Consider the following 14,153-nt stretch of genomic DNA (forward strand, 5'->3'; position numbering starts at 1 on the left):
TAAATAAAGACATATCAGCTAACCACACTATCTTCATTCTGCAAACTTATATACTGTAATGGTCATTGATGTGAGAAGCCAATGCTGCAGCTACGACCAAATTCAAAGCAAGTATTCCTGTAAATGACTATTTTAAATCAATAAACTGGAAAAGGTGCAGAGTCCTACAAAATCTTTCCTATCTATTATTTCGGTAAACAGCCATTCATTGCAAATTTTGCACATTTCCATAAAATATGTCAGTCTCGGTGATGACCTGTATTTTCTGTAGTGGGATTGGGTCATGTACGCTATTCCTCAAACAATTGGATCAAATGAGTGAGATCCAATAAATTTCATAGAGTAATATACAGTATCTCATAAACTAAAACTCATCAAAATCCTCAAACCAAAAAGAAGGCTAAATTGAAGAAACTTTAACTTGTCTTCAAACTGGTCACACTTATTTGACCCATCATTTGATACAGTCCAAATGACCTAATCCTCAAATGCAGAGAATGCAGGTCAACATCTACAGATGGAAATAGTCTATCCTCTACCAACACTAAAAGTGTAGTTTTGGGAAAAATTAATTTGAAGAAATTTTACCATTCTACATTTTTCAGTTTACCAAATTATTTCACTCTTAAAGAACAGCAATTTACTAAATTCTAAATCTTAGCATTGGAGACAACCCTGCAAGTCATCCTGTAAGATTTCCATGTTTCAACTCAGTGGTTTGGTTAAACTATCTAAAACTGTAATAACAGTAATTGATCAGTCAATAATTGATCCATAGGGAAAATTTATTACCTGTATAGCATCATTGTTGCACACTGAAAAATATTATGGATATGTACTGCATTGTATTAAAAGAAACAAGACTCTTATCTAACAGAAAAACTGCAATAATCTTCTTTTCATTTGTTGAACATTCAGCCCATTTGTAGTTACATCTTTTGACATTTAAGTAGAATACAAATTCCATTCATCCTATGGACAAAAGCTTCTCAATTAGAGCATTGATGAGATGATTTCAGTGATGTGTTCTTTTTTGTGCCTAGTAAATATCAGTGGCTCATACAGTTCCACACAATGCCACTCCCTGAGGTCAGTTTTTTTAGGTACATAACCTTGTCTTCAATAACTGGTTAAATTAGTTATAGTGGAACCTCGGTTTTCATACATAATCCATTCCAGAAACTCCCACAAAATCCGAAACATACAAAAACTGAACCAGTAATTTCCATAAGGAATAATATAAATACAATTGATGCAATCCGGACCCACAAAAATATTTTTCAAAAATACATTTTATAGGGAATAAAAAGTTTAACATACGGATAACAATGAGAAATAAATATATGAATAATGAAATGAATAAATGACCATTTAACATCACTCTTACCTTTATGGAAAACACTTATCAGCATATGGAAGATGGAGAGGAGGGGAGAGGGAGGAGGAGAGGTTATTGTTTGGAAGGGGAATCTCCGTCCAGAAGGACTTCAGGTATCAAGGACCTATCTGGGATTACTTCTACTTGTTTTTTACTGACACTATCTGAGGTTACTTCCCTTTGTTTTCTACTGGCATGAGGACCAGCTTGAGAGTTACTGTACCCCAGGCACACAACAAAAATGTACAGAGATGCTTGTTTCTGGCTTTTTTTAAAATTTGCATAAAGCTAAACACGGCATTGTCATTAAACATGTTGGAGACACGGATTACAACTTCTTTGTTGGGATGATAATTCTCCACAAAATTTTTTACATCACTCCACTTAGCAAACATGTCCTTAATCCCTGTAGTAGGCACATTATGTATGCCCATTTTTTTTTCTGAATATTTCAAACCAGCCTCTGCTGGCCTTAAATTCACTAAAAATTCTGTAGTGTTTCTTGCCATTTTTACAGAAGGGCTAGGACTTTGAACTTTCTTTGGCCCCATGATGGCATATGTAGCAGTTGCACTTGAATAAAAAAGCACAAAAACAATAAACACAAAAGCAGAATGGGTCATGAAAGATAGGATGCTTTGTTTGGGCACTTGATATGCGGCCCGGTTATGTGCTAAGCCCCAGATGGAGCGTTTCTGAGTGTACAAAAACCGATGAAACGTACGATAACTGAGACAAAATTTTGTTGAAAAAAAAAAAAAAAAAAAAAAAAAAAAAAAAAAAAAAAAAAAAAAAAAAAAAAAAAAGTCTATAAAAACCAAACATACAAAAAGCGAGGTTTGACTGTACAGCAATAAAAATCACTGATCTGTAGCATGACCAGCAAAATGTCCCAAAAATGTTGACATGAGCAGTTCCTTACATAGTCTAAAATCACTAATGTCTTCATCTAATAAGTATGACAAGCGTTTATAGCTAAGTTACACTTAGGAAGGAGGAGCTCCCCTGAGGGTCAACTTGCTAATTCTAGCTGCAATATACAAATGGTATGCAAATAGAAATTACTGCAAATTAAATATAAGTATAAATAATTATACATAATTGACATCAAATACATTTGGTATAGTAATGTGATAAAAAGTAGCAAGGATTACTACAGATATACTCTACCAAAAGCTAAAAGGAGCATCAGAGACTGGAGTTCATAGGCCCTACATATAACTATTTACCTATTTACCTTTAGCTAAAACTTCTTTAAATCAGAAACACCTTGGATTCACAATTCTATTTAAGAACTAAACTGCTATGTGTTACAATAAACAAAATTCTTGTTGTAATGCTGTATACTGTACTCACATTTGTGTCCAAATTTTCATATTGTGATTAAATAAAATTACATTTACCAAGTGCCATTTATTAATTTAATCCACCTGACAAGTGTAATCCATTAATTTTTAACAATTTTCCAAATACACAGGGTAGTAAAGCTTTGTTAAGTGACTCAAGTTGTGAGTACCACGAACACTATTCACCATTAATGCGGCTGCAGCAAATACTTGGAGGAAAAAAAATAAAATAAAAGAGCCTACGCATAAAAGGAAGCACAGTTAATTGCCCTGCATTCTCATGCTTAGCAGTTCCAAGTGCATACATAATCAATGTTAGCCTCCCATAAACATTTCAAGTTCCTTCTCTAAAGGGATACATTTACTTAGATGTGTGACCAATACCAGAATACTTCTAATGTATAATTTTCTCACACCACCTTTTCATACCCCCCAAAAAAATGCATACACACAAATTTTCTAAGGTTTATATGAAAGCTTTTTAAGTACATACTACAAATTCAATTTTTTTTGGTAATGAAATGTTCAAATGCTATCAATTATCACTGGCAAGTGAGGATTGATAACAAAGCCCCATGAAAACAAAACCATAAATGATATATGATCAAGCACTGCTACTGTTATAAGTGCAATAAAATCATTTTTTAATAGAATAGACTGAATATGTAAACCAATTATGGAAGTAATAATGAAAACCTGTAAATAATACACATTAGGGGAAATGGTGAAAAAACCTGATAAAACTAAATAAATTGTTCTAGTAGCTGGATACATTAATTTCTAAATGAAGGTTATTTTTTTGTTTTGCCAATTGTCAAACATTAATATGTAGTACTTTGATATTGAGCTAATCCAATTATGTTAAATACTGCAATTGACTGCCAGTTTTCATTAAAACTTACTGTAAAAATTTACCCATTTTCTGCTCCCTGTAATAACTGGTATCAAATTCTTTGATGTACACATGAATATGCGGAATCGTAAATTTTTTTCCAGTATTAAAATAAGTATCTTTATCTGAAATATAAATCATAATAAAGCTACAGTACAAATAATGTTTAAAATATGAAATTATATCTTGATTAAAAGTAACTTACTTGATTTACAACACTAAAGCTAGCCTTGGACCAAATCATAATGGAAGCTGGATGAAAGGCTAGACATCAGTTTTATACAATTTCACTATAGCATTAGTACATTAAAAACACTTTTTGATATTACAACAGGCCAAATCTCACTATTCGATTCATTTAACTCATCTATGACTGTAGTTACGTATACATCTCCATCCGATTAAAAATGAATTGTATATATGGTGTCAAAAAAACTGTACAGTACTCAATCAAAAAAGCAGATTATATTCTTAAACTACTGTAGTATGATGAAGTCATATTGACTTGTGCACATGGAAAACTGACATACAGTATTTATGGAACAAAATATATGGTTTCATCAAATAACTTGAATTAATAAAAATCAGAAAAAAATTACCTAAAAATAACTGAACAGAAATCACCTTGGTTACTGCTGCAGCCAGAATTGCAGGTGTATTAGTGGAATGTGGCTAACTGCGGTAATTGCGTATATTGGTTTGGCACAATAAGAACAAGGCCCCAGCAGAGCTTTTTTTACTTGTTGAGCACAGGAGCAGACATAAATAGTATAATGTTGGTACCACAAGTATTGAGTCATATTTTTGCAGTATCCAATTGATGCAAGCATTACATATTTACTTCCACTGCATGGCAAGAAATATGACGCAAATTTTTATGTAAATGAAAAATGCCCAAAAATTATTTGCAATGCAAGAATCTGTACAAGAGCTACCAAGGACCAGACTAGCCCACAAGTTACTGATCCTCAATATACTTAGAATATACATGACAATACTTTATTTAGTTTATGATGGAATATGAATTACAGGAATCAAAATTCTTAGGATACACCAATTTGGTCTTCCTAACTAACACATTGCACCAAAAGTATACTGTATTTCTTGTCTATGTACATTTTTTTTTTTTTAGAAGATACACAAAATGTTAATACCTAAATATGATGACATGGAATTTTGTGCCCTTTCACTGAAAAATTAAAACTTGAGAATGTCATTTAACTGCTCTAAAACTTGGCACACATGAAGGTTTCTAAACATACATATTTTACCCGACTTGGAAGATTAAGTTTTAAATATCATGTATGTATGACAGCTGAGCAAGTTTACTTAATGACATATACTTGGTTGCATGTGTTTGCAAGTCTGGTGTACCTTGGCTGAAATGTAGACTACTGTACTACATTGCAGACCAAGCAAAAGCGCCAAAGCCAAGTCAACCCATACAACATAGCATGTCACTCACATCAACTAGGCCAAAGTTGATATGTAGCATCTGCTTGTTCTATAGGTTTTGTCTACTCACAATATTGTTATTAAAGAGCAAGAAGCATTTGTAAAAAAAAAAAAGAAAGAAACAATCTTGATAGTACCACAAGTGTGGTATGTTGTAAGCTTTCGTCTGAGTCATTAAAAGACAACTTACAGCTGACATGTCAAATCATTAACATCAATTGTACAGGCTATGTAGTGACATCATCTTGGGTCACTAGACATCATTTGCTGGCATCAATCGTTACCTTCAAGAGTTGAAAATATAGGAGTGGGCTGCCTTGATCTAAGGAGTTGAAAAGGCTAGCATTGGACACCATTAGCCAGGGGGTACACTGAGGTCTTATACTCAACAATGAGGCATTCTAGTACCTGTAACAAGTAACTACTCTGATTTCAACACACCACATGTCAGTGACCTTTGCAACAGCTGAAAAATGTATGCCATGGGGTTCAAAATTCAGAGCATATGAATATTGATGAATAAATATTACCTCAATCTGAGATTCTTGACAATCGGCACAAAAAGGTGAGCGATGGACTAATATATTCATACACACCCAAGCCAGGGTCACAAATGCTGAACAACTCTCAACACCAAATGCCAGGGATAAAAAGCTATTAATTTTTTTCAATGCAAGAACCACAGTCACAAACATGGCAATGTCTGGACACCATGGGTTGGGGTCTATGATATGACTTGACACAATCAATGAAGATTGTAAGCACAGGCTTTCATGAGAGAAGAAATTTCTTAAAATTTATGAACTAACACAGCTTTGGCTACAGCCAAAACAGGCCTTAGTGTTGGACTCAAATTAATCAGGTGTTGAGCACTGGCTTAAGACCCCACCAACCCAAGACAAGGAGGCAATAGTAGTCAACTCCACTGGCCAGGGTCCCAATTCACTGGCTTTTGGACAACACAAACTAGGGTAAAGGTTGACGACAGGTATTCTGGGACGCCACATGCCAGGGTGATACACTTACTTGCACATCATGAACAAGGGCTAGCACTACTGCTCTTGACTGGGGGTAGCTGAGAACAGCCAAGAACACAGCCACGGGCTGGGGGTCATAATGGAATGGTTGCACTGTGTGCCTGCCTTCAGTGGGCTATGAGAAGTCAGCTATTATTGTTGCTGCTGTTCCATTAAAACCTATATCTGGCCAAAGAACAGGCACCAACTGCTTTCCTTTCATTACACATCTTATGGATAAAAAATACATACACAGATGTTAACAATATCATCATCCACATTCTAAGGCAAGCACACAGTAAAGTTTGTGGAAGGGGTAGATTTGTTCCCAAAAACTTACCATATATATCTATTACATAGTGAGAGACTTGAACTAATAGTAGGATTAGCTACTGGGCACATAATCTGACCCATTTCGGTGAAAACTCAAACAAGTGGAAAACAGCACCATTTTACAAGAAGGAATTACAGTATTTACAAATATATGATGTACAGTTTTACATACCAATTAGTTATGAAGAAGTTCAGATAAATTCAGATACAATCTTTGATAAACTCTCTTCATTAAACTTCAAGTACAGTAATAGTAATGATGTGTGAGCATGATCTACATGACAGGTAGTCAAAATGGAATATAAGGGAATTTGTGGAGTTGGCTGACACAACCTAAATATTAATAATTATAATTACATTAGCTAATAGTCATTAATGGTCCTTTGTTAGAGTACTTGTAAGGCACTCATTTGTCATCACAGACATTAACACTGAAGTCTATAACAGCCAATCTAGGGCATGGCCGCCACTCACTCACTAAAATATTCAGCAGTAGCACTTCAGCTGTCATACACGCTAACCAGTCGTGGCTGAATTCTACTACAGCAGCCATATGGTCCCTCCTTAACTTTTAAGTCTTGCCATTTGCTGGTCCTAAGCTGAATATACTTGGACCAGAGAATATGGTGGTGACTGGCTAAATAAACGGGTGCTAGCACTACACTCATGCAGTAAAATCAATGCGGTCCCATGAAAGCCCCGACGTTACATCATGGGCCTTGAGGTCCATTTCCTCTAGATTAAAAAGGTCCAACTGATCCTGATTATTAGAGAGCAGTGGGTCACTTTGATGCACATTTAAACCACTTCTCACACCATTGCTGATGCTACTGCTGCTACTGCTACTACTAGAACTACTGGTACTGCAGCTACTATGGTCACTTCCTCTGTTACTGCAGCTACTACTGCTGCCACTGTTATAACTGCTTCCCATACCACTGTCACTATTATTGTCTGATGATGACACTGACTGGCTGGGTGGCCACGGTGCTGCAAAAGATGATGACCCAGGTGTCAGTGATGAACTACTTGTTGGAGGAACCAGAGAATCAAGCCATGATGCCACATCTACATCATCATTCACCTCCATCTTAACATCTATCGGTGGGTCAACAGTGATAAAAGGCTCCTCTGTCCTCTGTGAGATCATAAGTTCTGGAGGTATATTATTGGGTTCTAAACTATGTTCTAGTGCACCCAATTCCATTCCTTCTAATCCTGGTAAATCCAGATCTAAGGGTAGATCCAATGGAGGTTGACTGGACCCCTCCATAACAAGGTCAGCAAATAAAGAGTGAGAGTTTAGACTACTGCTTCCTGTAGGTGACGGGCATGAATTGGCGATGCTTAAGACGGGTGGTACTACGGGAACTGTAGTGGACGTTGTTATTGAAGTAGTGCGATGACTAGAATGTTGCGGTGGTGGTGGTGGTGGAGGGGGTGGAGGTGGAACTGCAGTCTCACCCGTTGTGGGAATGGTAGTAGTATACACTGCAGCTATTGGTGCTGACGAGGTTGTAAATATAACAGGCAGTGCAGCTGATGAGTTACTGAATATGTTCTGAAGAGTTGAAGTGGTGGTATAAACTGGTGATGAAGCTACAGATGATGTGTTGAAGATTGGCCCATTGCGGCTACATTTCGGAGTGGTAGGAGTATGAGGATCTTGGGCAGCACTGGGGGGAAGTTCTGAAAAGTAAAATATGTTGACATGGAGAAATTGTAAAAATTTGTCACCTGTATCTTACAACAAATGTTACTCCTCTACTTTAAATTTCAATTAACTAAGTGCCACATGCTCTTCCTCTACTCATAAAATGTGATCATCAAATTAAAATAAGTACTTTAAGCTATTGTATTTAAGGAAAAACACATTTTAGTGCTGAATAATGATACTTGAGATCTAAATCATGTACTACACTCCACTCTGTTCGTAACAATATTGTGCTGCATTTTATTACTCTAAAGATAAATAAAGTATAACCTCAATGGTAACCCAAAGAAATTTTAATCTTTTCTGCCTTACCTCCATTCTTAATCAAGATTTCTAAGACATCATCTACTGCTTGACTCTTCACAGATATTTTTCGATTTTGCTGGTGGTGAGAAGTTTTATTTGGGATCTGTAAAAACACAAAAATGTTTAAATGTACATCATACCACAATACCAAAAAACTAGCAAAGGTGCAAAGACTTTCTGTTCCATTAACAAATAATAAAAATCAATTATATTAATACAAAATAAATATGGTATTACTAAACCACTTACTGCTGTCCCCTTTAATTGTTTTGTAGCTTCATCGTAGTTTGGTGGTGGTTTTATGACAAACTGAGGTTCGGTCGTAACTCTGTTAACATTATTATTATTGTTATTATTATTGTTGTTGTTGTTGTTATTGTTATTATTAATATTGTTGTTGTTGTTGTTGTTGACACTATTTGTGTCACAACTATTGGTGACGATCAATCCGGAGAAGTTTGGAAGAGAAGCAGTTCTGTAATGAGAAAACTCTTGGTTCAATATAGTATGCATGAATCACTGAATTAAGTGCAGTCTACACCGTTGTTGAAACCTTTAGATATAGGATCTTCGATCAACTTTCCACAGACTGCATGTTAAAACTGAAAAATTTAACACTAAGAATGACAATAATGACTTTTGATCACAAGAACATGACATGAGAGAGAGAGAGAGAGACTGGAAAATAAATACAATGTAATATAAAGGCTTTTTATGATGAGGAACAAGTATTACTATAAGTTTTAAGAAAATGTTTGTGAATATTTTTTTAGATGAACATTGGCCTAAAATAGTTATAGGATCTCATACTTCTTTAACAAGCCCTTTCTTAATTAATACACTATTTATTTAACATCCTTTAAATTAAAAGCAAAATTTTATCATAAAATATATCTAGTTATAGATATGTAAAATGCAGCTTTTTGTCAAATTTATACAATTAATTTTTGCTAATACAAACAGTTCTTAATTATTGTACTATACACAATCTTTTGCACAATGATTTATTTCGGACCATTTTCTTCTTTATGAAGTACTATTAGCCATTACAGCATGATAACTTTAGGTGATTAGTATGAAAAAATGTTCAAGGAAAAGGTCTAATAAATACCAATGTATCTATGAACAATTAAATTTTGCAATAAAAACTGAGTCAGCATTTGACCTTTTTACTAACCTTTGATGTGCATTAATAGTAACACCGTTTTGTGAAGAAACTGTTCCTGACTGGTGATTCTTTGGTTGCAGGGGTATGTGTGGGTTGGGGGAATTAAGGAGCTGTTCCCAACCATTTTCAACCTTGACTGTTACTTCCTCAAGAGAGTCCTGTGGTTGCTGACTGTGATCCAGCTGCTGTTGCAAGTTGTCTGAAGGCTCTAAACCATTTTCAAGGATTCTGTCTTTGCACAATTCAGGTTGAACACCTTGTTGTAATAACTGCTGCTGCTGTTGCTGTAATGTCTGCAACTGATGTAACTGTTGTATATGGCTCTGTAACTGTTGCTGCTGTTGCTGTTGCTTTTTGTTGTGAATGTGCTGTTGCAAAATGAGTTTTTGGCTGATTTTATTGTCAGTCATGTTTTTACGCTGTTGTTCTTGGGCTTTGATGATGTTCTGTTGTTGCTGAAGCTGAAGCTGCATCTGTGTATGATGAAGTTCTCTCTGAAGGTCCTCTATACGCTTTTGTAAATGGACCATAGTTTCACTTGACACCAAGGAATGAGTGGGTGTTTGTGGAACAATGTTCTGTCGTGTTGTTACAATATGTGTTGGATTGGTGACTGCTTGACCCATAGCAGATATTAATACACTTCCAATTGGAATACTGGAGGTGGTATTGGTAGAGTGGTTGGCTGGCGGAGGTGGTGGCGGTGGAGGTGGGGGTGGTGGTGGTGTGTTTATAGAGCCTCCATCACTAAGCTGAAGGCCTAGTGGCGTTAGTGCACCTCCAGGAGTTAAAGGAGCGAAATCATTAGTGTCCATTGCTGAATCAAAGTCAACATCCATGGGAGCAGCACTTGGCGGTCGTGTAGAGGAAGCAGAAATGTGAGAGTACGCTGGAGAGGAGACACTGTCATCACCGAAATCCATGGAAGCCTCTAAAAGGCCTTGCACTGCAAAGTAAAACAATCATGGTATAAAATCTTTTCAGATAATAAAAGGAACATTAAAAAATATTTTGAAACTTTTTCTACTTAATAAAATTTATCCATTATTTCTGAATCCAGAATATAAATACTATCTATATCATTTCAATTTACATAAACAAAAACATTAATATTACTACTTACCTGATGAATCATCTGTATTGTTGATAACAGACTGTGATGATGTAGGAGTAGGTGAATTTTCATGTAACAATTGAGCAACCGTGTCAGTTCGATTAGTACTAATTTTTTCCTCTCCATCACTAGCTATGAGAGGAGCTAACGTCTCTCTTTCTACACTACCTAATCTTAGGGTAACGGAGGAATTATTAAAGCTGTTGCTGCTGATGCTGCTACTGTTACTGTTCCCTACAGTGCTTGAAAAACATGTTGAACTCAGAGATGCATGATTCTTCAGTCTTTCAATCAACTGGGGCTTTGAGCCAGAAACAGGTAAGTTTCTCTTTTTCAACTCTGCTTTCAAGTCTGAAACTATAATGAAATACATTAGCATAACAATGAATTACTAATTTGGTAAAATACATGACATACACACTTACATACTGTAATATTAATTATAATGCTACAAAAAAAATCAATAATGAGGTTCTCATACAGGTTATTACGATAGGACTACATACATTTCTATACCATTCAGAAAAACCTTATAAGTCAAAGATTATAAGATAATGAATTTTGCTTTTCTTTTCATAAATCAACATTTTACTGATAGATGCATTTATCTTTGTGTATTCCAAAATTTACAAAGTGCATAACCTTCATACATTTATAACTCAAATTACAAATAAGAAAAGTTGCATAGGTAATTGATTCAGGAATACATCTGATAACACATATCTAAAAAAGGTGAACTTCATTATAGTCTTTTCTTATTAAATAACAGTCAACATAAGAACAAGAAGTGTTGTATTTCATAAATACATTAGTCCTGAATGACAAAAGTGATAAATCGACACCACAGTCTGTGACAAACCTTTCATATCTTCTAATTTTGTGTGAACTCTGATACTAGTTTCTGGTGGTGTAGGAGGTGGTGGAGGTGCAGGTGGAGTCGATGAAGGCGTTGGCGTGGTGGTTGGTGTGTGATTTGGAGTTTGGAGAACCTGTGATAAGGTCAACCCCGTGGTTATAGTTGAGGATGGAAGAGGAGGGGGTGTTGGTGCCAATTTCTTGACAGATGATAAACTGCTGCTACTAGAACTGTCAGTGCTTGAAGGTTTCAATGCTGCTGGCAAGATTATTTGAGGATACTGGAAAATCAAAGGATTTTAAGAATAATGCTAAAAAATATCATAAATCATTATGAAAGATCTGGAAATGCAATGAATAGCATCTATAAGTGATGATACATATAATGAGTACAAATGGAAATAATAGTTTATAACTAGTAAAATAAAAATACAATCCTTGCTAACAAATGAAGATAACAGATTAATTAAAAGAATCACAAAGTAGTACCTTTTGTTTCAGTTCTAGTTGACACTGTAAGAAGAGCTGCTGCTGTTGAAGCAGAATGTCATACGATGTCTCAGCAGGATTACTACTGCTCTCTCTCTTCACAGCACTGGGAGGACCCTTTTCAAATACAATATGGCTATTAGCTTATAATATAAACTTGTAAAAGATGTCCATTTTCAGGAACAAATGCTTTCTCATCCATAGAACATATAATAATCCTCAGAGTACTACTACTTCCTACTCAGCAAAATAAAATGAAATTACCTTATATTCATGGAACTTAATTGTTCTTGCTTTTGGCTGACTTTTTCCTTTAGATTTCTTGCGACTCTTTGACTGATCTTTTCCAGGGGCTGAATTCTGCTGTGGTGGCGTGGTGAGAGCATGAGGAAGAGGTGTGCGGGTAACAAAGAGTGTCTGAGTTAGGGCAGAGGCTTGAGGAGATGGTAACAGTGGGTGTTGTGGGGAAGCCAAGGAGGATAAAGGAGAGAGGGATGAAGTTGTCGATGTTAAGGACGGTGAAGGAGCGGCTAAATCTGTAGCCGAGGTAATGGTTGCATGGACTGTTTGTGCCAAAGGAGGTGGTGGTGGAGGGGGAGCTATAACTGCTGTTGTGGCTGATACTGGTGTGAGGGAGGAGGCTTCCAAGAGTACAGGACTGGGAGAAAGTAGTTCTCTGACTCCAGATGCACTTCCTGCTTCACTTTGATCAGGGGACATGCCACCTTCGCTACTCGATTCATCTTCATATTGTACATATAAGCTGGGGTGCTTTCGAGGTTCCCCTTCGCTTGTACTTTTGAACATTAACTGCCCCTCTGTAACATGAAACACAAAGTAAAACATAAGTTTACGTTAAAAAAAAAAAAATTTGGCTTTCATGTGACATACTACTCTGTTTCAAAGATATAAAATTTCATGGTTAAGTTTCCATTGTACATGAAATAAATGGAGTCCAACTTGAATAGGTATATTTACTTCAATACTTCAGTGTTCAAAGACAAATAAGCAAACTAGGAAAAATAATAACATCTGCACAGTTCTTTGCTGTAAGTGTAAGGTAAGGTTTCAAGATAAGGGCTGAACAAAACATTTTTTTTTTTGAAATTTTGAAAAGTAGCACTAAAAGCAAAGACTGCACTTCATTCATGTTACAGACACTGTTTTTTAGGGCTACAAGACCCTTGAAAATGTAACCTAACCAAGTGATGTATCTTAAAATTCATTAAAATTTATAATCTAAAGAAAGTATATTATTCAACTAACCCTTGACAGCTTTCTCGAGATCTTCAGAAGTATGGAGGATATTCGCTCGAACTAGTTCCAATGGGCCAGGCCGCTGACATAGGTGATCACTAATGGCATCAGCTATTCTCGCACGTTTCAGCTGTTTTTGCTTTTCTACCAATGATGGATCAATGTTCCCTGGAGCATCTGTTATTAACAGGAAAATTTTAAGGATCATAACAATTTTGGCATTAAAAAGATTGTGATACATGAGGCTAACCTGGGTAGTAAGGATTTTATGGGTTACAGAGCATACTGTTTTGGGGACAAAGAGAAATTATATGATAGAGCATAATGGATGATATCTTTGACCCTTAAGGATATTGCAACCATTACGATGATAACTTTGAAATGGCATTTTATTCATAGCCTCTTTCGAGGTGACACATGGAGGTTAAGATAAGTAAAGTATGGAGGGAGGAACAGTTTTTAGATTTTTACTCCCATTTATGGTATATAAATAATGGTGAGATTTTAAAAAATAAATGCCTAAGAATAGCTGACAGCACATCAAGGTCAGCTCATTTTCAGATGATGATACTGGAGTAAAAAACACAGACCCCATAAAGAGCCACTGCATAAAATGTGTCTTGTACAGCATAATTTAGACAAGTGAAAGTTTCTTGGTATTGTCTCTTTGGCACAGCTACATACTGCTTATTTTAAGTTTACCTTAACAAACTGCATCTAGCAATATTTAACTTGACTTCATGACCTTTCATCTTAATATACCTCAATCTCAACCAACTATGAAAAGCTATTAAATTTGAAAATCTGAAAAGTACCAAGTAACACCAAAC

The 14,153-nt window shown here is 35.7% G+C and overlaps 1 protein-coding gene across 8 annotated transcripts in view; it reads right to left on the reverse strand.

Moving 5' to 3' along the window:
- Positions 1–2,776: 2,776 nt before the first annotated feature.
- LOC135223713 (myocardin-related transcription factor B-like) overlaps positions 2,777–14,153 on the reverse strand; it is a 161,907-nt gene continuing 150,530 nt past the window's right edge. For 7 of the 8 annotated variants that reach the window (XM_064262498.1, XM_064262462.1, XM_064262453.1 and 4 more), the window contains 9 exons: positions 13,333–13,500; positions 12,331–12,884; positions 12,067–12,183; positions 11,582–11,858; positions 10,732–11,079; positions 9,618–10,554; positions 8,690–8,915; positions 8,447–8,543; positions 2,777–8,109 (listed from right to left, as the gene is read on the reverse strand). In XM_064262498.1, coding sequence (XP_064118568.1) covers positions 7,085–8,109; positions 8,447–8,543; positions 8,690–8,915; positions 9,618–10,554; positions 10,732–11,079; positions 11,582–11,858; positions 12,067–12,183; positions 12,331–12,884; positions 13,333–13,500 — 3,749 coding nt within the window. In that variant the 3' untranslated portion in view covers positions 2,777–7,084. The remainder of the gene's footprint in view (positions 8,110–8,446; positions 8,544–8,689; positions 8,916–9,617; positions 10,555–10,731; positions 11,080–11,581; positions 11,859–12,066; positions 12,184–12,330; positions 12,885–13,332; positions 13,501–14,153) is intronic. The other variant, XM_064262480.1, reaches the window with a different exon arrangement.

Source organism: Macrobrachium nipponense, chromosome 20 (genome assembly GCF_015104395.2).
Source record: "Macrobrachium nipponense isolate FS-2020 chromosome 20, ASM1510439v2, whole genome shotgun sequence".
NCBI classification, from domain to species: Eukaryota; Metazoa; Arthropoda; class Malacostraca; order Decapoda; family Palaemonidae; genus Macrobrachium; species Macrobrachium nipponense.